At 41.7% G+C, this 22868-nt stretch overlaps 1 protein-coding gene across 1 annotated transcript in view; it reads left to right on the forward strand.

Annotated features, from left to right (window-relative positions):
- Positions 1–22540, forward strand: part of CPS1 (carbamoyl-phosphate synthase 1) — a gene marked incomplete at its 5' end in the record, with an annotated part of 88654 nt that extends 66114 nt beyond the window's left edge. Inside the window, 11 exons of the mRNA XM_082762853.1 lie at positions 1905–1980; positions 4948–5025; positions 5993–6100; positions 7250–7339; positions 8768–8938; positions 11549–11623; positions 14543–14641; positions 19153–19212; positions 20181–20293; positions 20857–20986; positions 22235–22540. Coding sequence (XP_082618979.1) covers positions 1905–1980; positions 4948–5025; positions 5993–6100; positions 7250–7339; positions 8768–8938; positions 11549–11623; positions 14543–14641; positions 19153–19212; positions 20181–20293; positions 20857–20986; positions 22235–22333 — 1099 coding nt within the window. The 3' untranslated portion in view covers positions 22334–22540. The remainder of the gene's footprint in view (positions 1–1904; positions 1981–4947; positions 5026–5992; positions 6101–7249; positions 7340–8767; positions 8939–11548; positions 11624–14542; positions 14642–19152; positions 19213–20180; positions 20294–20856; positions 20987–22234) is intronic.
- Positions 22541–22868: the final 328 nt, after the last annotated feature.

Here is a 22868-nt window from a genome sequence, read left to right on the forward strand (position 1 = left end):
CAGGCACAGATCAAAGGCAGAACACATTCCTAAGAACGTCTCTTTAGCTGAATTGCCTTTTTCATGTATGAAGACCAAAAACAGGAGCCATCTGGGATACTCCTTAAGGTTCCTGAGCCTACCTGTACAATTAAGCCAGAAAATTGTTTGCCACCAGGAAAAACAGAAGGCAGTGTGCTGAGGCCATTTATTGGGGTTGGCATCTGTTATCAGAAAATGACAGTGTGTCTTTTGAATTCAGCTTCTTATTTGCCAAGCTTCTCTGCTTACAGGCATGTTTTATGTCCCTGCGCTATGGCAGCTGTTTTTCTTTAAATAGACATTGTACAGAACTGCACATTTCCGACAGCTAGACTTTTTGAAGAAGTTACATCAGTGCTCACACAGGTTTTGAATGATCACTCTTCTCTGTGAGGAGTTTCTTCATAGCTGACTAGGCACAAAGAGGCAGTTTGCCGGGCACAATTTACAAGTGCAAATAAATTGGAGACAGGATCCTTTTCATATGAAAAGAAACATATCAAAATGAGGAGACACAATATTCATTTTCAGGGGAGTGAAAAAAATCTTTTCATTTAAAACAGGAAAAAAGAAACAGTTCATATATGTTCAACTTCAAGGAAATATCTTTTAGAAGACTGCTGATTGTGACTTTTCTATTCAGTTTCTGAAGCTTGCAGTGGAGTTGCAAAGCAAAGTTAAAAGCCAGCACTCTGATCAGGAGGACAACTTAGAAAGTGCTCCTGATGTCACTTGCTAGATTTTCAGGGCACACTCCTTTTAGCCTGTTGTTTCCATTTTTATTAAATTAAGCATAGCCCCTTGCCATGTAAGTATTTCTTAACACAGTATTTCCAAGGTATTTTGAGCATTTCAAGGTTAGGGGAACTTCAGGACAGATTAGGGGAATTTCAGGGAGATGAAACTGCAGAATGTCAAACTTGAAGAAATATAAAGTGAAAAGCCCTTGCGCAGCATACTGCCTGGCCTCTATTTGCAGAACGGCAGCAGGTCCACAGCTAGACTTCTTCATCCTTTGTACAGATCTGGCCTTTAATATTTGCCAGTTGCCTTTGAAAACTAAATGCATTTCCTCACCATTTATGTACCGTATGGACCCATTCACATCCTCAGTGGTGCAGCTGACACAGGTCCCTGGATTTAATTGAACTCTATTGATCTACATCAGCTGAAGTTGTAGTCCAATAAAGTGTAAGCATGTAGGTACTTGGGGCTATTTATCTTAGGTTCGAGGGCCTGATTTCATGGGATAGGTCCTTCCTTCACTTTTCCCCACAGCCTCTGTGGGCTTGCCCACCAAAGCAAAGGGGAAACCGAGTGACAGTAGTAGAAGTGAGCAATGTTAGATCTTAAGAATTAAATTTTAAAAGGTCCTGCCTTTCAAAGGGACTGAATTACTGTCAGCCCATGTTGCAGCCCATTGTCACCTTCATTTGCACTGTCACAACCATCACCAACTGCCTGGCCACTGAAGAGCAGTTGGGCTGACAATATGGTAAAGGAGGCTGGGTCTGGAGTGGGGATATCTGGCTGACTGGCCACCTCCTCCAGCTTAGGGGGGCTTCAAAAGCTTGGGCCAGGAAGGGGATTTCCTAACAGTGCTAAGGCTGCACAGCCCCAGTTCGTTGCTTGATTTTTCATCGTAGTTCTGGAGGTCACCTGTCGTCTCTGGAAGGCTGGTGGAGGTTCTTGAGGTACCAGCTCTGCCTTTCTTTCAGTCCAGGGTAGAATGAGTGGGTGGCTTAAGCCAGGGTCTTGCTCAGCCTGTCACATAAAGGTAGTTGTGCTGGCGTGTCTAATGCTGTAATGTCTCCCTTACCGTCATGAGGGAAGATTATCTGGTTTGGCTTTACCTTTTTTTTTTTTTTATGTCATTCTTACAGTGGGTCTGCAATGAATGTAGTATTCACCGAAGATGAAATGAAGAAGTTCTTAGCAGAAGCCACCAGAGTCTCTCAGGTACCAGTATTTGCCCTACCACTGCTTTTGCTTTTTGTGTTTGCTGTGTTTGTTCCACCTGAGCTGTGCTTTCCCTCTGTTTCTGTATTGCTTTTTCCCAACTCTCTTCCTTGCCTGGGGAGGAGCCAGGGAAATTCAAGTTTGACCCCTCCGTTCATTCCCTAAAGGGTGCATCTTCTGTGCAGGAACCTTTGCAAGCTTTTGCTGTGACATTTAGCTCTCCAAATCACGTACTGAGTTTCCTTTGGTACAGACGCAGACTGGTGCTTGCTTACTGTTAATCCAGTGGGATTACTGATCTGCAGAGTATGTAAAGCAGAAGATGAAAGGTGTCAGTTTAAAATGTTTTAAAAGTTATTTTGGCTTTTTTAGTGTTTTTTTTTTTTTTTTTTTTTTTTTTCCCAGCAAGGGGAAAGTTTTGGTCTAGAACACTGAAATTTAGAAAAGGAAAAATCTGAGCAATTTCCTGAAGACCCGAGTGCTTCAAAACATAGTAAACAGCTCAAGGCCTGAGTTTTTTTTTTTCTTTTTTTTCTTTTTTTTTTTTTTTCCATCCTTGCTATCGTTGTTAGTGTGTAAGGGATGTTTGGAGAGCTGGGAGTGTAGGAGGAGGAAAAAGTGAAATGATTGAGCTCAAATGAACGACATACAGAATTTGGAGTCTGACCTTTCAGCAGCCTCTGAGTTTGGCTTGGCCTTTTGGCCTGTTTTCTTGTTCCTCTCAACCTCTCCCCCATTTCTTTTTTTTATTTTTTTTTTTGAATGATCCCTGTTCAGAAAAGTGCTGTAATGCCATAAGCACTGCTCTCATGGGGAATCTCGGAGTGAAGTAGTTAGAGGAGCTCTCTGAATACACAACTGGCTAAGGCAGCAGGCACATTGCTGCTTACTCAGAGGATTTCTTAGGTGATGGATTTCTTAAGTTTGAGCAAGAAGAAAATAAAAACAAACGTGTTTTTTAAATGTATGAGGCAAATGATGGAAGTTTAACCTTTTGGTAAGAAAAGAGCTAGTCAAATGGAGAGACCTTGCAAAGCAGTAACATCCTGAAGGATAAGTTAATGTGGAGGAAAGAAGACCACTCGGTATCATTTGCAAACAATTTTAAAGGGATTTTTGAAAGCGGGATACTACCTCTGTTACTTCTATGGGGAGAAGTCATGGAATTAATTCTTGAAAGGCTTGCAGGGTCAACTGGCGCTGAAAAACAGGCTTTCAGTGATGCTCAGCCACCTAAAACATGGAGCTTCTCTCTGTACTTCATTTGTATTTCCCCGTGTGCTCACAGAGGCAAAGCAGACAGCAGTGCTCAGTGGGACAGAACACTTGCTGTGGGCATCTTTATGATGGTAGTGCCCAGGAAAGTAACCTTTGGTCAGCTTAACTTGTCACAGCTTGATAAACTTGAATTGGGCAATGATGCTCTTCCTTGCTGAGAGGTCTGAGCCCTGGCACAGGAGGCCCTGTGGGGAGCTGAAGGAGAGGAGCCGTGAATTTTTGGGTACTCTGGCCTTGATCCTGCAGAGAAGTATGCTAGATTTACGTGCTAAATTTTTGCGAGTGTAGCCAGACTGCAAAGGGAAGACTTCCTTCTTCATGCAGGGTGTTTGTACTGACAACAGCCTTAGCACAGTAGAAGCTAAGCAGGCAAAAAGCACAACAGGAAAAAAAAGTACTGTATTTTGCTGCTAAATTAAGGAGGTTTTTTAACTTTGTCAAGGCTTTATGGGCCATGACTGGTTGCACTGAATTACCTGTGAGCATAGAACTGAATGTGAGCATCTGTGTGGGACACAGAGTTCATTTTTCTCGTTACAAACCCTTATCTATTTTTGCTCCACCCAACAAAGCATCTCCAGCTAAAGTGCCTGACCTGCGGGGTTGTGTTGTTTTAGCCACTTTGCAGTGACGGTGTTGTCTCATTATGGTGTTTATGTTGTCAATAACCGTCTAAATTTCTTGCGAGAGTTGAGACAGACTGGAACAGACAAGGTTGTGTGCACATATAAAATCTCCTGGTGAAAAACTGCAGCAAGACAGAAAGTTACACGACACAGGCCACTAAATTTATGAAACAACATAGGCTGTGGCATTGTCCTTGCCTGTGAATTTACCCTTGCACTGATAGATGTAAGGAATTGTGTCTTGTAACTTTTGGAGTTGCTTTATATTTTTTCAAGAGGAGCCTTTTGAGCATGCATAGGCTGTCATTTATTCCATTTTATTCTCTAATAAATAACAGGCAGTTAATAGTGGATGGGACAGGTAAAATGTTGAGACATAAAGCTGGCCTGGAAGAATGAGGATTAGATTTTTAAGCATCTGTTGGAGTGAGTGCCTGGGAGAAGAAAGCATTGGAGAAGTGTGCTCTGGCATCCCAGAGACAGGCAGAAGGAAGAGGAAGGAAAACTGTGTATACCAGGGAACGTGTTGAGACTCAAGGGTAGGTCATTCCTGGCCAGCTATAATTAGTGGCAATTTCTCCCTGGGAGACTTAGGAAACCAGGCAGAGAAACGAGAAAGGAATAGGTAGGTTGACTGAAATATGTGACTTAACTGAAATAGCAAAAGGCAAGTGAGGTGCCCGTGAGGCTCACAGACAAACTGAAGATCTCAGAGGTAAGGAACATCTCTAGAAGACAAGATCAGAGGTCCCTGGATCCTTGCAGGTGTTGCACTATCTTCTTTCTGTCATGGTCTCACCTAAAAGCTCTTTGCATTTTTCTCCAAATATTCACTGTCATGGTGACACTTTATGGAGTGCTTGAGTGTCTTTGGGGAAATTATGCCAAGTTTCCCCCTATTATTTCCTTGGCAAAGATCGCTAATCTTTAGAAATAAGGATATTAATAGATTGGCCTTGTGGGATTCTGCTTCCAAAGGTTTTACAGTGATGAATAGTGAGCACTTGGATGATCCACAAATACTCTCAACTAAAAGCTTTCTTTTGGTTTGTCATCATGACAGGATCACCCTGTGGTACTCACTAAGTTTATTGAAGATGCCCGTGAGGTGGAAATGGATGCTGTAGCCAAGGCAGGAAGAGTAAGAACTTTTGCTTTTCATTAATATTAAACTTTTTTTTTTTTAATTGCAAAAAAAAATGTGGGTTTTAATGATTTATTTTGTACAGCTATGGATTTGTGCCTAGAAGAGAAGAGAAACAAGAAAAGATGAATTCCTCTGAGGTTCAAAAACATCATGCTTGAAAAGCTCAGCCTACCTTATTGTATACACCTAAATAATTTTTTTAAACATTGCTTAACCACATGCCTGAATCCTTTAGGATATAACTTCTATTGGATTCACAAATCACTGGCTTCGCAAATGACTCGTATCAGAATTGTCAGCATGTTTTACAGTATTACCACAGTTTTATTACTACAGCTTCGCCTTGCATGTCATTACTAATCAAATACAGGTTTCACAAAAAACACAAACTTGTCATTTAATAGAAATACTGTTTTCAATATTCATTTTTAACATATAGACAAGATCATTGTCTTTTCTGGATATCAAGGTAGTGCACCTTGATACAATTCATTTAGCTTAAAACCTTAGGGCCTGAGTTTCTCCTGCTTGGTTCTCTCCACAATTAAAACACCATGAAAGAGTAAGCAAATGTTTACAACTGATGGGGAATGACAACTTGTTTGTGTTTGTAGCAAGGAGAACTTAAAGAGCTGGTTTAAAGCCTAATGGGGCCTTACCTTCTGAGTCAGCAGTGTTAGAGGGGGTCATAGCCACCACAGTCTGGAGATCCTTCTATCATTTTCGGTTTGCTTAACCACAGTATGAAACACGATTCCCTTTTTCATATGCCCTGTGTCTGCTGTAGGCCTGTTCTTCCCAAAATCTTGGGAAATTCCCTTTTTGACCCATCTCTTTTGACTTCTGGATAGAGCTCTCTTCAGGAGACTGCTGGTCTGTACACAGCAGAGGGTTTGGACTTGGGGGCACAGTTCATGGGAGTGTGTGAGGTGACTAATTCCTATATAATTATTGTCTGCAGGTTATCTCGCATGCTATTTCAGAGCACGTGGAGGATGCAGGCGTTCACTCTGGAGATGCCACTCTCATGTTACCCACACAGACTATTGGCCAGGGAGCCTTGGAGAAGGTATGTTTTGCTCTTGCACTGAAAAGAAAAGGAAAATAAGAGTGGGAATCACCTTTCTCCTTGCTTGAGGAATTCAGGAGAAATCAAATCATCAATGTTTTTTAAATGTCAGTGTAATTTGTGCAAATGTAGGGTTTAAGTGTGTACCCTTTGGCTCTGCTGTGCATACTGTACTGTGCTGATCATCTGAACTGTACCCCGTTAATTTAAGAAGTAGAGGTACACGCTTTTAGATTTTTTTTTTTAATTATTATTATTGTTTTTGTTTCATCCTTTTTAGGACAAACTTTCATAGCAGTGGAGGAGTGTCTAATTGAGTATGCTGTTGTCCACTTCTCCCAATCTTTAAGTGATTAGGTCAGATGTGTGAGTGTATAGCTGCCTGCCTTTTCTGGAAGGGATTTTGGAATGAACGAACCTCACCTAATTTTGACTTGTTCCTCTTTGAAGAATAAACCTAGGAATACAGAGTTAGCTGTCAACATGCATTTTCAAAACGAAATGTGCAGTCCTCCATGATGTCATCCTGCCTGTGTTCCAACTCTGTGAAAATATTCAAGGCCTTGCTTCTGAAAATAGCCATCTTCTGGAGCCAAGCTATTCAAACACTCGTACTGAAATGGTGTGGTTTCTTGACAACCTGGAAAATATGGCCATAGTGTTTTCTCCCAATTTGTTCCAGAGTATTTCTGCTGACACACCTTCCACTTATCTGTGATGGGACAGGCTTGTTGGTGGAAGACTCTTGGGATGCCTGTAATAGCAAGTAGTTAATCTCAAATGGCAAAACATCATTATTCATTATTTCACAAAGAGAGTTATATAGGCTCCAGTGTGCAACGTAGGAATTACAACAGACAGGACAGGCTTTTATTTTGTCTTTCTCTCTCTTTCTCACATGCACATGAAGCTGTGTTTTTACTTCTGCCCTCAAATGGAGCCCCGGGCTCTGGATTACCAGACAGATTTAACACTGTTTGCTTCTGAAAGATAATGCTCTTGCCAAAATGAGGGTATAGTGAAAAGCTATGCTATAGCAGAGAGATGGGATTTAAAGGAATACACGTGAGGTGATTTATTGATGTGGGGCTATTTTGTAGGATTTTATTTCATATATAATAATAACCACACACATACTGTTTTTTGTAGGTAAAAGCTGCTACAAAAAAGATTGCAAACGCCTTTGCCATCTCTGGTCCGTTCAACATTCAGTTCTTGGTGCGAGGCAATGATGTGCTGGTAAGAGCTCTCATGACTGTTGGAGGAAATCAGACTCTGCTCTGGCTAGCTTGGTGCATGGTTCCTGTAGTCCCTGGCACGGAAACTCTGTGGCAGTCTCAGCTGTGGGTTTCTAACCTGCTTTGTCTGGTGTGTGGCTCACCTGTGCCATCCCTGTGACACACAGCTCCCCCTGCCTGGCTGGGAGAGAGCAGCCTTCCCTGCCTGTGCAGTGCTGCCACTGAGAGTGAAGTGGGTCTGCTTGTGTTGTCTGTCAGCAATAGCTTTGTTTCACTGTAGGCTTTTGTCCTTCCACAAATCATCAGTGTTTAATGTGATGGACAGCACCAAGACCTGTGTCTCATCCTATAAACTGCATATCATTGCTTTCAGCTCTGTTATCTTCTCTGATCTTTAGCTATTTTGATTGTTAAGATAAGTCTTCCATGTCACTGGAGAGAAAGAAAGTGCTTAATTTCAGTGCTTAAGCCTTTAATATAAGCTGTTAAGATAGTTTCCTACGTAGTATGGTCTTAGTAGCTATCAGTAAGAGCAGCATGGCAGACGTCTGACCCTTTACAGGTAACAGTTAGCTCTCTGTGGCTAATGGAGGAAGGTCAGAGGAATGAGAACAGTTTGACTGAGGAAGCAGCGAATGGAAGGAAATTCTGCCATGGTATAGAAGAGTATGTTAGTGGTGAAAGATTCTGTTTGGGCTATTAGTTGAGAAGAATGTTCTTAACTCATCTTCACCTTTCTGAATAACCATGAAACAGAAGAAACTCCACAGAGGGACAGAATGGAGTCTTTCCTTCCTTGCTGTCCCTCAGTGGTGTTTGCCTTTTCTCTGGATAACCCCTCTTTTTCCTCCTGTCCTGGCTTACCTAGTCTTGCCCTGGTTCGTTACCCCTTAGATCTAACTTACAGCAATTTCTCTCTTGCTAATGAACTCCATGGTGTGCTTCTCAGCAGGGTGCAGAACTTCTGTTTCTTGCTTGGGTCACTGAATGACTCCCAAAAGTAGATAAGGAAAGTCAGTAATGAGTGGTGGCCTGGGCATTTGGGAAGTGACAATACTATGGATAAAGAAGGTGGACTTCTAAAGCTTGTATCTAATACAGGTGCATCAATTCCCTTGCTTCTTGTGCACTAATTGAATTGTGTATAACACAATTTCCAGAGTGATTTATAAATTAATCTGGGGTCTAATTTTCAGACAATAGAGCTGAATCTCAGCTGTGGAACCGGGGAGTCCTTCTGTCTCAGACCGTACTTCTCATTCCTCACTGGTGTCTGTAATACCAAACGCCATTTCTGTGCCTTTTATTTGACAATCTGAAGAGCACCTCTGCCAAGAGGAGTAAGGACTGATTTCCAGAACCATGAAGTAATCTGTTTTTTCACTGCACAGTGCCTGACCCTGGTATTTCTCCTTTATAATCCCATCAGGTGATAGAGTGCAACTTGCGGGCTTCACGCTCTTTCCCTTTTGTATCCAAGACTCTGGGTGTGGATTTCATCGACGTGGCCACAAAAGTGATGATTGGAAAAGAGGTTAACGAGTCAACCCTCCCCACGCTGGAGCAGCCCATTATTCCCTCCAAATACATTGGGATTAAGGTATGGTTTCAAAAAGCACACAAAAGAAGAACAAAACTGTGTCAGCACTTACCACATTAATAGGTTATAGTATCTTAATGCCTGGAGAACAATTTACTCATTAGCCAAGGGCCAAATTGACCCTTTCCAGTTTCTGTTACAACGTACGTTGGGAATTTTAGAGACATCAAAGGAAAAATTTCCAGTGCTTATTAACAAAATCAATCTCCTTTTATTTCTTGCTTTGACCCCACTCAATTATGTTTCTAAACAACCTGAAAAATACGTACTTGTGGGATTGAATGCTGAAGTTCAGGCTTTTTTGTAACACTGTCTGAAATATGTTTGGACATGTACAAATTTACGTTTTGAGTACCCCTAGATTTTATGTTCAAGATTTAGGGTGTGGGCTATTGGATGCACAGAATCTCCTTTATATGCATGACTAATTAGTTAAAGGGGGTGAAAGTCTTGGATCCTTTGATTTCAGTGGGGCCAAGTTTTCCCTCTTCTTAATTACTGAGCTTATACGGCACCCAAGATACCAAAGTATCCTTTAGATGTTTTTGAAAGCTTGGTGGAAGAAAAAGAATTAGTTGAAGTACCTAATCATAAAAATCTAGAACAGCAGTGCAGAAAATATGATTGATAATGAAAATTGTTCATACAGACACATTCCAGCTTTAATAGCTCCCATAGTAAGTGAAAACTGAGGAAACAGAAAATAGCTAACATCTTTCTGCTAACAAAATCTTCAGACCTATTAAAATACAAGCCACGTCCATGACCATCTCAGGTTATTTGCAAGCCAGTTAGCCTGGAAGTAATTTTACATTTGATTTTGGTGCCACAGATGAGTATTTTTCTGAAATTCTAATCTGAGATTTTTTTTTATTCTTGAGTCTCGTTTCTATAGATTTCAATTATTTAGGCTTAGGGCTCCTGTGCTGTTGTTAGCTAACCAGTCAAGAGTTTGGTCTCTCCTGGGAGTGTGGGCTACAGAGTGGAAAACCTAGCTATGTTCTTGAAAACTTCACTACAAAGGCTTTTGTACTGCTGGTGTTCTGTATGGATTTGTCAGATGTAAAAACCTGATAATGCCTTTGGAAATGCTAAACTTTGAAAAATATTCCTGTTAAACCCTGTTCTCGTTATTTGAGTGTCATATTTTTTGTCCTCTAATGGTTTTATTGCTAGGAATATTTGCATGGAAATGGGATTTTGTTTCTCCAGCAGTTCTTAAGTGCTCTGAAAGGGGAGAATATGAAACTGGTTTCTTTCTCGACGTAGCTACTCCTTTGTGAATTTGAACTCCCACTGTCTTGTCATGTTTGCTTTCGGAGTGACACAAGTACAACCTGACCAAGTTTAAATCCTGGGTAGAGCATCTCTGACTATGTTTTTAAATGAGATTTATTTGCAGTACCAGTCTGTTCCTGCTGATTCACGTTCATGCTTGTGGCAGACAAAAGTTCAGGCAACTAGTTGGAAGGCTTTTCTTGATTGTTCCCTTTCAAGACAAACTATGCATTAAAAATGATCCACCTTGACTGTCAGAGCTTAGCTTAAGAACATAGAGTTGGCTACTGTGAAAATTTTCTCTTACAGGAGAAACAAAACTGGTCTAAAATTCACCAAGAGGTGACGTTTATCGAAAAACCTTTCTCAGAGAAATTCTGCTGTCACGTTTTAGTTGGTCATTGTTAGGTGTCGTGAAACAGCAGCTGTCTTGTCTGCAGCATTACCTCAGAGACTTCCAAGCACAGAATTGTGACTCTGGATTTAAAAGCAGAATATTTTCTATGCATCAAGGATGTTGTCCTAATGTAAATACCCATAGTAATTTAGGATAGAGAAGCCCTATAGGAAGTTATTTGCTAGCAGACAGTTGTTTTGGAATGTCTGCAACATGTAGTCAGTGGCTGTTTATGAGGGAGTTGTTTTGGCTTTTTTGTTTGTTTGTTTTATAGTCAAGTTAGATGAGATCTCAGAGGCTAACGAAGACTGCAGTGTCCTATATCCTCAGAATAACCATGAAGATAACCAAGAGTTACAACATATCCTTATGAAAGGTCACAAAAGTAGTGATGTGTATTTTTTGGAGGAGAGAAGAAAAAGATGTGAAAATTATTTGCCAAGATTCAGCTACTTTCCACCAAAAGAGTGTGTTCTTGTGGAATGGTTTGATCCTGTGGATGAAAACTTCTGCGGGAGAAATGTTTTGTCAGAAGAGCTGACTTGCTTCAGATAGTATCTCTTCTTGTTTCATGAATTAAACACTTCACACGCTTTCTGTTTCAAAATGTGTCTTAAAAATGATAGTGGGTTATCACAGATCAGAAATCTGCCGTCAGGATGTGAGTGAGAGAGCAAGATTGCAAGAGTTAAGAGGAAGATTTATTGGTGAAATAGGTGTTTATTTGTTCCAGTCCATCAAGATGCTGGGGAAGCTCCTTTGCCAAGTATTCCTTTGCTTATCAGCCTTGACCAGTGCTTCTTTTGGATTAATTCACGTCTGTCTTTCTGTTGCTTAAAATGTATCGCTTTTTTTTTTTTTTTTTTTTTTTTTTTGTACTGATCTATTAAATATGGTTCATCCCCTTCTCACACCCACCCTCTTTCTCTTACCAGGCCCCGATGTTTTCCTGGACCCGACTGAGAGATGCTGACCCTGTTCTGCGATGTGAAATGGCCTCGACTGGGGAGGTATCTTTTAGATTTATTTATTTTTAACAAGTTGTCTGTAAACATGAATCTTTGAAAGTGATCTTATTGCTGCCTGAATCACAATGGCATCTGTAGCTTCTTCAGAAAATTGAAAACATCTTTCTTATCTGTACAAACACATTGTTCTGGAAAACCCGATTGATTCAGCCACTGGATGTCCCTCTTTACCTGCATGTCGGCTCCCTGACTTGGACCTGGTTGGTGTGACAGCCTGAAATGAGTTTGTCTGAGAGCTGTCGGGTTCTGGGAGGTTCTCAGTGCATCAGGCCATTTTATGAATCACCTGCTTCTTGACAGACACGCATGTTCAGCTTTCCAGCCCCTCATTGGCACGTACCAGAATAGCAATATCGAGATTCCAGGTCACGAGCCTTTGGTCTTGGAACGTGCTAGTTACTTAAAGGCAACAACTACATGTGGGGATATTTTTGTTGTTGCCTGGTAACCATCAAGACAGGTCCCAAGGCGCAAAAGGTGAGAAAGAACAAATAAAATGTAGTGGTTGCAGTGTTGGCTGTCAGCAGGACGAGGGGGAGACGGGGCTGCTTTACCCACTCTTTCTGCAGCAGGGCTGTGAGGTGTTTCTGAAACGTGTCTGCCATACAAACAGCACGCTGTAAAGGCACAGAGCTGGTCCTCTTCCTGCGTAGGCTCAGCGCTGATGGGAGCCCTTACCCTTCAAGAGAGACATGTTTCTGCATACACCTTTTGAAGGGTTACTAGTTCACATGGAACAAAGAGGTTTGGTTGAGTTCTTCCTGATCTTCCAAGAGCTTCTGCAGACGTATCCAAGATATCTCTGAACTTGCTTGCTCAGTTACTTCTTGAGAAGATTGCAATAACGGATTTTTCTCTGGAAAGCCCACTTGGGAAGCGATTAAATCGTGAAGCTATTACATTAGGCTTAACTCTGCTCTGCCATAGCTGGGCAGGTAGCAGAACTTGGGCAGCTTCATTTGACATGAGCTTGGGAATGTCTCCATGGGCTGTTTTCGTTAGAAAAGGCTTACCCTTTTAGTATGAAAAAGCATTAGACCCGAATAAATGGTTAGAACAGCCTTAGGTCTCCTACATCTCTCCAGTATTACTTTATTTTGCTCTTTTTAACATGTGGGAAAGCAGTATTGTGGAAGATTTCCTTTAATGTAGTTAATGCGCAGAAAAATGCCAAGTGACTTCCTTATTTTCAGAACAATGATGACTACACAGAAAACATTTGCCCCCATCCACCCCCCAAAAATGAATAAAAATGTAACTAAGGGCAAGAATTATCCTTCTGTGCTTTATATGGAGTCAGAGATTACCTTGGTCATAAGGGAGGGATTATTAACTTTTATGAGTTGGAAAGATCCATATTCACAAATGCCATAAAATGTGACAGTTATGAAGGTCTTTCTTATGAGTGAAGGAAGGATAATAACTCTCCTCGGGTAAAATGCTCAATTATTCCTCAAAGACATTTTTAACACATGGCTTGATTTGGGCTGGAATTTGTCACATCTACCTGGGAGAGATGTGTTTTACTGGAAGTCTCGTTCCTATAACAGTAGCAGACACAGTCCTGGGGGTTTCTTCAAGTTTTGTGGATATTTTGGTCCCACTGTAATATTAGATAATCCTCTCCTGGCAGGGTGAAAGCCCCTGGCCCAAGCATATAGGGTAGGACTCTCCACCATGTAGAAAGTCTAGGAGATGCATAACCCCTCAGGAAATCAGCACAGGAGAACATACTGAACACTCAAGGGTGAGTTTTTAGAGAGAAGCTGAGAAAAAAGTTGTCATGACTTTTTTTTTTTTTTTTCCCCTTCCCTTGTGGGATTTTTGTTTGTATTTTTTTTTTTTTTTCCACTTCAGAAGATCTGGCAAATCACCATTTGTTCTTTGTACGTGACATTCTGGTTTTTGCTCACCATGGTAACAGGGAGACCATGAATGTGAGGGCTCACTCTGTGATGGGAAGGACCATAAGAGGAAAATGGGAGAGCAATTCTCAATCAGCCTCTTTATCTCATCTGTATATGTGTGTCGATTTGTTATTTCAAAGAGAAAAAGCTGGGATGCTTTCTGCTTCTGCCTGTTTTTCAACAAGTGTGGAGTTGGCAAGGGCTGTTTTCTTTTCCTAAACTTTCAAAAAACCTCTTTCTGTCATCAGAATTCTGGATTTGGGTAAGGAACACAGTTCAGTTCTTGCAGAAATCATTATCATCTGATGGTCTGTAAGCAACTGAGCTCCACAGGCAGTTCTGAGTGATGGAGAACTGCTAAATGACTTTTAATGATTTATCAGGTTTTTACTTGTAAAAAAAAAAAAATGTTATGAATTGGCACATTTCTTTTTGTTATTTTCTTCAGTACATACTGGCATTTTGCTTGAATTCCATGAGTTTTTGAAATTCTAATGGAAAAACATCTTTATTTATTGTGGCTTATCTTTACAAGAAACTTCCAGGAGTGCATGACAGCACAGGTGCAGTTTTATCAGTTTGCTGTGTCCACACACAGAAGCATGCCTGCATGCAGAACACTTGCTGGTATTTAAGCATTATATAATGTTAAGCACTTTTAATGCACTTACAAACACTGGAGCAGAAGCTGTGTGCAGCATTCACATAACTCAGCAAAATCAATTGCTGTTACTCCTTGGTGTGCCGTTTGAAACTAAAGTGTTGCCTATTCCTTCGTTATTGCTTCATTAAAATTGAGATTTGTCTGCAATGATTTTCTGATTTATTTTTTTCCCATGCCTGCAGACTCTGTGCAAAAGCAGTCTTATTGTGCCTGAAGAAGTCAAAAGAGCATATTTAAATATTTTCTTGTTTTTTAAAGCACTGTCCTTGGGTTGTTTTTGTATTTATTTTTTTTCCCCCCTCATGCCTTGTTCTTTGTGCCTTTTCCTAGGTTGCGTGCTTCGGGGAGGATGTGTACTCTGCCTTCCAGAAAGCTATGCTTGCCACTGGGTTTACGTTTCCCAAGAAAGGAATTTTGATCGGAATCCAGGTAATTCCTAAAACCAAAGTTGAGGAAGGATTGACAGAGGAACTGATTAATTGTTGTCTTGTTTTCGTTCACACGTCTGTGAATGTGTTCCTCTGCAATCTGTCTGGAAGTGCATTGAGACAAAGGAACAAACACAATAGGGAGATCTGTACTGGGGCTGGCCCAGTGTTTTTTCTTCTGTCTCCTGGTAGTTTCTACTGGAAGCTGCAGGAATCTGCTGAGGGCAGGACCCTCAGATCGCTACAAGCAGAGGCTTCAGAAAGTTAGAAGCCACCTTTCTGCAGGGAATAATGCATGTAGATGATCAGTTCATTGAAACCAATTGAAACCACTTCCTCTCAATGCACCGTTTGCATATCACAAAGCTGGACCTGCTAAGTTATCCCCATAAATGGCAGATTTAATTCCAGGCAGAGCTGTAATGTCATCCCACAGTGCAAAAAATATGCTGCTGCTAGGTTATTATGTGGCTATAACACTGTCAAGCCACTAGACCACCACCAGGTATGGCACTATTGCATTCCACTCCCCATTGGAGTCACGATGGGAATTTTGGGACTGCATCTTGGATATGTACCCTACAGGTCCAGTGACTCCATATCAGAGCAGACCTTGGAGTCTAGGGATTCATCTTTTGCTGTCTACATCCCTCATCGTTGCTATACATGACAACAAATTAAAACAGTGTAATTTCAAGAACGTCCTCCAGTGCAATGGCTACTGCAGAGAGCCTTTACTTGAGTGAATTCCCAATGGGTTAGCTTTAGGAACAGCCCTGTTCCCTTCATAGTGCTGTGTCAATAAAGAGGATATGCATTTCAGGATGGAAAGGTGGCCAGGCAGAAAAGCAAAAAGGGTTAAATCCTTATCGAGGCATGGTTACCAATGGTAGGGGGTGCTGGGGGTAGATAGAGTTATAAACTTTGAGGTGTATGTATGTTACTCAAAAAAAAAACCACAAAAACAGACATTTCCTCTGTAACTATAACTTAGGCCACTTAAAGCCAACTGAATGCCTCCTTCCATATCTCTGTTGTGCTGGTAATAATTTTATGCCATGATTGCATAAAGCCAATAACCAAATAAGTAGAGCCCGTGAATTCTCCTGTCAGACAGCAGGGGTTTGAAAAATGTGTTGGGCTGTCTGTTCCAGCAGGGAATGTAAGGGACGTGTGTGAAAAGTGGCCAGGAAGGAACATAACTTCTGCTAACACAGATAACCACTTAGTCCTCTAAAAAAAAAAAACACAGATTGAAACCCTTGCTCTAAGTTACATCAAATTAGCATAAAAGTCTTTGCTTGCTGCCTGCTTTAAAACTTCAGTACAAGACTGGGTAGTTGATACCTGTATATCTAATCACTGCAGTACTAAAAAAAAAAAAAGGCCAGGAGAAGGAAGAGCCCAGTGTCTAAAATTTAAGCTTATTTTCCTGAAAGCAGCTAAAAGGGAACAGGCAGCAGAGAGTAATTTTTAGCTGTGGAAAGCATTTATGTAGCTTCAGTGTCAGTGTCTCTTAAACTGAGCCAAATGTTCTTTGTACAAAGGTCTTAAGGAAAAAGTAATAAAAAAATCAACCCCAAAAGCTCAAGCCCACAAACCTTTTAAAAATAACAAGATTCTGTCTTTTGTAATGAGTGGTTTACAGTTCATTTTCTTGGGAAAGAGTCTGAAAAACAACAGATCAATTGATGAAACGTCTCTTTCCATCTCGGCATATTTCTTACATAATTAAACTCTGAAACAAGAAGTGTAAAGGCAGTGCTGAGAAGCAGCTATTGCTCCTTCACCACTCTTGAGTTTGTCGCCTACCTGCTTTTCAGTGGTTTGCTTGAAAATCTGCCAGCTCTGCAGACAGAGAGGAGAAATTAAACCTTGTAAGAAGGGAAGGTTGACATCCTGACCTGGACCTGACGCATAAGCTATGAGTGGTCTTCTCTCAGTAAAGGCTGGAGAAAAGAGAAGCCCCTTGCTGCACAGACAAGAGGCACAGGTTGGGCAGAGACCACCAGCAGCCTGGCTCTTGTTTTAATCCCAAACACGAGGTCATATGCTTCAAACTGCAAAGGTGGCAGTGCATCCTCAGAAGGGAATACAGGTTCAGAAGGGCAGATACCAGGACACTGCTCTCCATGACTGCTCAATATTTAAAACTGCATGGCTCTGAGGGCTGATGAGGTGGAGGCCCTGGCTTTCAAGCTGCAGGTGCTGCTATTTCCTCTGCTGTGGATGGTCAGCTGAAAACTCCCCTTCTGAAGACTTCATTGCTTTATAATTAGTTGCTTTCTTTGTTTCTTAGGCTGGATTTTTAGGTCTTGCAGAAAGAGAAAGAAGAAGCCAAATGGTGGTAAATTCTGCTTCCCTCAGTAGTGTCTGGTTCAACATACTGAAGTTATTCAGTGTAGTGCATTTTCATCCTCAGTTTTAATTATGTAGGGGTGGGAGGCAGCTGCCTAAGCAAGGACAAAAGTCACATAGATGCAGTTAACAATGGTAGAGAGGAAGATCTATGCTTCCTTGCAAATGTTCTGCTCTTGGGTATTTTGCAGATCAAGAGTAGTGAACTCAGGTAGTGTACCCAGCCTTGCTGAGAGCTTTCCGTGCTGGTGTACTCACAGTTTGTGATTCCAGCGGTAATCCTATTTCAGTAGCCACTCAAAGCTATTGCTAACAAAGCAATCATCCTCAAGATCGAGTGGGCAAGCACTCCTTCACATCTGCTGGCCAGTACCAGGTGGATCGGCAGCCAGCCTGGCCCATGAGCCCCCTGGATTGTCCCTGGGTTGTGAGCATTGCAAGCATCAAGGTTCCCCAGAATTTTAGAGGCCTTGTGCCCTCCCAGGTTAAATGGGGCATGGCTTTCTTGTTAGATGAAAGAACTGCTGCCAGTTTATGAGAGCTGATAAACTCTCATATTTGACCTCTTTTCTTTTCACAATTTGGAGAAATCTGTGATGCTAAAACCCTGAGTCTGCCATCAGATAATTTATATTTTACGCAAGAGGAGTTGAAAAGCTCATTTTATTTTCTTTCCTGATTGGGCTATTCAGCGCTATCTCTGGGAGGGAGTGCATCTGTCTTACATCTGTGCTGGTGACCACGAGATGCGGAAAACGCTAATGGAGTATTTTATTTTTAAATCCCAGCACTCCGAGTCTGTTGTTTCAAGGTAACCTTCTCCCTTGGTTCCTTAGGTACGGAAAGCGTAGCATGCTCCGTGGTGGATTTGGATACAGAATTCAAGATGAGCACAGAAGATGAGCTGGCTTCATTTTGAGCCTGATCTTAGTGAGAACTGGCGTAGTGGTGTTTAAAGGACTGAGGATGTAGCCCTCTACAAATAGCAAGGTGTGCTAGCAAACATGAGAGAGAGGTTATAACAGAACTTTTGCTATAATGGAAAAAGAATATAATTCTTCTGCAATAAATATCTTCCACTAAATAAATCTGCTTGTACTTTTCACCTTTAGTAACTAATGGCTTCTTACACAAGTTCTCTCAGTCAGCTTGTAAATCTGAGGCTGCTCGGATGCGAGCTGACAGCTGTAATTTCTTTTCATGGAGAGGCTGTTTTATGTGTCACAAGTGTTCAGTACATGTTTGATATAAGTTTATAATACTGTTGTGAAAGCCAGCCCCCTGACCAGAAGGCAGAACGGTTCTCTCTCACTGGGAAGCTGCCAACCCTGTCACATTGTATATTTATATTCTCCAGTTAGTGTAGAAAGCAGGATGGCTTCAGAATGAGGCTCTTTCCAAAGCCTGTACTGCTCAAATAAAACCCTGTTGACTCCTTTTCTTTGTAGGAAATAGTTCACCCTTCAAAACGTTGCACTCAGCCATAAAGGTTAAGCCCTCAGTAGCTTGAGAAGGGAGCTTGCAGTAATCTGACTTGCAAAATGGCCAGATGAGGCTAAAGTTGTAAGCGAGGTTCAGCCAGCCTTGGCAGTGAGTAGGGCATGTGCTGCTTCTGATCTTTTCATTGCTGTACCTTCAACATCCAGGCAAAAGTTGTGCTGGGATCAAATGTTTGCTCATCAGTTGCTCTGGAATGGCTTGCTCATGTACAGGTGTCTACAGGAGGTCGTCTTATCTCTATTTTTTCTAGGTGATGTTAGATCTAGGTGTGCAGCCTGAATATTTCCTGGGTGCCTGAAATACCTGGCATCCACGTTCTCATGGGAACAGGGCATTCCAGTCTCCTGAGTGGTGTATTTGAGAAGAAACTGCCCTAATATTTCATATACAGGGATGTTTTGTAATTGCAGTGGAAATTAATATGGGAACACCCTGGTGTTGTAATGAGGTATATCTCAGCTGAGAGTGACTTTGGGCTTTTCAGGATCCAGACGGTTTTCTTGGAGTGGCAGTGGACAGGCACGTTCAGCCATGTGCTGAGTACAGAAAGGTGTATTTGTTTCTGCACAGGCTGGAGGAGCTCTGTGTTGGTATACAAAATCCTGTTTCTAAAGCCTAGCTTTGATACTTTATCTAATTATTTTCCTTTTTCAGAAGTCCTTCCGCCCCAGATTCCTCAGTGTAGCAGAACTGCTGTGTGAGGAGGGCTTCAAGGTAGGTGGTTTCAGTTATTTAAAGTGTGGTGGTTTTATAACACACAAAGCTAGAGAGTTTTCAAAATTTGAGATGTACTCAGCCTGCCATAGGAGCGGGAGAACTTTGGAGTTCATTTGGAGACAGAAAAAAAGGAAATTTTCAAAGTACAACAGGGACTTTTGGCTGAGTGATCTGCCAAGTCACTAGGTATCACCCAACTAAAAGTTTCCGTGATCGTTTAATTGAACAAGCAGGCCTAAGTCACGAGTCGTGGCAAGAACAACCCTGGCTCTACTATCAGCCAGCAGCCAGGATGTCACTCTGTAAAAATGAATTTTCCAAGAAACAAACAAACAAACAAGCCAGGAAGAGGAAGAAAGACTTCCTTGTTATAAGGAGAGAAAGTCTTCACAGTGCTTCATCTTCAGTGACACTCACAAGCTGCAGACGTAGGAAATTTGAGGTGTTTACATCCCTTTTGTAATTCTTGCATCATTTTGAATCCACATACTTACTGAAAGTTAACAACGTGACCACAGAAGACTGGGGAGGGGTTTATAGTATTAAGTATTTAAGCACTATTTTCCTCAGTGGCATTAGTGTAACTACTGGATTTACAGTTTTGCCTTTCAAAACTTAGTGCCAGGCAGGAAAAAAAAGGGCAAAAAAAAAAATCATAAGCAGTTGAAAGTAAGCCCTATTGAAATTCAGAGGGATTTAAGTATTCCTAAGCCACTTACCAGTTTCTGGATGTGTTACTACTATTCACTGACTCATCCATCAGCAGACAATAGATAACAGAAAGTTGGGAAAGTCGTGCTGTTTTGTGTATCTCTCTTTATGTGGAGAGACGCCCTTGTGATGAAAAATGCCATCCGAAATCACCTCTGACAACAAGATTTGTGTGTTGGGTCATACTCACACGAGTTAAATGAAACGTTTCTGTATTATGAGGCACATGGTAACCTTTTCTTTTCCCTCAACAGCTTTATGCCACAGAAGCAACCTCTGACTGGCTCAATGCAAACAGTATCTCAGCAAACCCTGTGGCATGGCCATCACAGGAAAGCCAGAATCCCAGCCTCCCGTCAGTCAGGAGGTAAGAGCGGTTCTCATCTTGTCGAAATTGCATTAACATCCAGGATATCAAATACAAGGGACAGATTTCTGGTCTTGTTGGGATCACTAATAGTGATTTAATGGGACTTCAGAATTCAGTGCAAAAATCTTACCTGATTTTGCCCAGAATTGCGACAGCAGGGAGGTTTTACTGTAATTAACGAATATCTCGTTGAACAGTCCTATTTAATACAGCATGGATGTATTGCTCCACATTACGTTTTCATGCAAGAATACGTGGGATCTGGATATGTAGCGTGTAGTAACAGTCTATCACACCTTTTAAAAGAGTTGTGCTGAGCTGTATGAAGGCTGAATATTACTTTGTGTTAATGAATAGAACAGAAATAAAACCCCAATTCTTGAGCCCTATCTTAGCACCTCAACCCCCCAGCCCTCCCTTCTTGGGGTGTAAGACTTGACATCAAAAACTAAATGCAAATGAAAATTTTCAGTGTTGTTTACCTGCATGATTTTGTATTCATCACATATTTTCGTTAAGCAAGATACACTGTGATACTATCTTGGGCATTGTTTCTTCAGGCTGATAAGGGATGGGAAAATAGATCTGGTGATTAACTTGTCCAACAGCAACACCAAGTTTGTCCATGATAATTACATGATCCGGAGGATGGCTATTGACAGCGGGATTGCTCTACTCACTAACTTCCAGGTACTTCCCATGTTGTTCTTAATCACAGGAGCCTTCAGAGCTTCGAAGCACTTGGAGCGCTAGGTGCCAGTGTATTTGGACCCTCGTTATTTCTGATAAATAATAATGTGCCAGAAAATCAGGGCAACACAATTGTTTGAGTGTATTTTCCTTTTGTTATTGTGCAAAATAACATTGCTTAAAATGGAATATAGAAGGAAAAAAATATCTTGGGTCCTGTAATGTAGCTGAAATTGTTGCTGTGTCATTTTCAATTCAGAGCAAACTCCTTGCACAGGATTCCCTGCAACGTTTAAATTATGCACGGAAAGATCTTTTTAGTGGGGTGTTTTTGTAGTTCATGGTTCTTAAAGCTTCAAGCAGGACATAGTTGGGCTTTCTTGAATGACCCATGGGTCAATCCAGTTCCAGAGTACCATCCAAATGGAATTGCTGCCTGTGTATTTAGTCCTGCTGTCCCCAGTTGCAAGTCGTTATGTGTTTGTAGCTCCTGACAAAGCCCATTCACATACTGATAGGGGAAGGGATATTTAGAAATGAAAGTAGGACTCCTGCTGCCAGTGGTAGCTTGACTTCCTTTGCAAGTGGCTTCAACTGTCACAAAAGGGCCTCATCTGGCTCTCATTAAACACAGCGGCCAAATTCCCCTTGATTTCACTGGGCACTGATGTAGAACCCAGTGACTTGAGCTGGTGTCCAGCTGTGCAAAATCTTCTGCTGTGATTGGAGTGAGTGGAAAGCAAAGAGTGCCAAGCTCCAAGTTCCTAGACAGGATGATGCCAAACATAATTAGCAGGAACGGGGAACTGAAGACCCATCCTCTGCCTCCTAGCAGAACACACACTGACAGCCAGAACAGGGCTTCTAGCCAAAATTTATTACCACAGCTGCTTGATGCAGGTGAACACTTCTGATTGCAGAGTTTGACTGAGTTTTAAAAGAACAGCCCTGTGTTCTCTTAAAGGCTTGGGTGGGAGGGGGAACAACAGCTCTCCCAGGACAGAACCATCTTGCCAAAGAAGCCCAGCAGCTCTACATCCCTCCAGGTGGGCAGGAGAGCTCCAGCGTGCTAGAGCCAACAGCTACATGAAGCCACCTTGAAATTGGTATCGATGTGGATGGACTTAAAGGAGTGGACCTGCCCAGGGCAGCTCCAGGGTGACGGTGTAGAAGTGTTCCAGGCAGTTCCAGGGTGACTTCTGCAGAAGGCTTTGCAATGCTCAGTCTTCCTCTGCTTTGTATTGACAGGTGACAAAGCTTTTTGCTGAAGCTGTCAAATACTCTGGGAAATTGGACTCCAAGAGTCTCTTCCACTACAGACAGTTTGACAATGGAAATGCTGCATAGAAGAGCTATGTCCAGCCTGCAATCTTACTGCTTCTGGCACCACGGGAGAGGGGATCTCAGATCATCCACCTAACTGTGCATTTTATAGCATCTGCACTGTTTGTCTTTCCAGCTTACACAAGCTAATTCCCAGTGAATACTTCTGATTGTTCATTGGAAACCCGTCCTCTCCTCAGCCTTTCCACCATCTTGTCTCCATTTCCACTTAGGAACAACTATTACTTACTCGAGGGGTAGATCTAGCCACCACCATAGCAGAGGAGATGGAAGGAGATACAAATGCTCCTACGAGGGAGTAGCTCATTCTTTTGATAACCAAGTCTGTTCCTTTTTAGAAAGACCTTTTTTGGGTTCATACTTCCAGCTGTTCCCATGCTGGACTGCCGGAGCCTGGCCCCAAACATAGCAAGATGTGTAGCTTCCTTTCCATTGCTAATTGTTGAGGATTTTACAATTTTATATAATGATTAGACATCCTCCTGTTCAACTTACCCAATGATACCACCTGTCATGGTACAGAACTGCTGAGGGTGTT

Source organism: Aythya marila, assembly GCF_965140915.1.
Source record: "Aythya marila genome assembly, chromosome: 6".
Lineage (NCBI taxonomy): Eukaryota > Metazoa > Chordata > Aves > Anseriformes > Anatidae > Aythya > Aythya marila.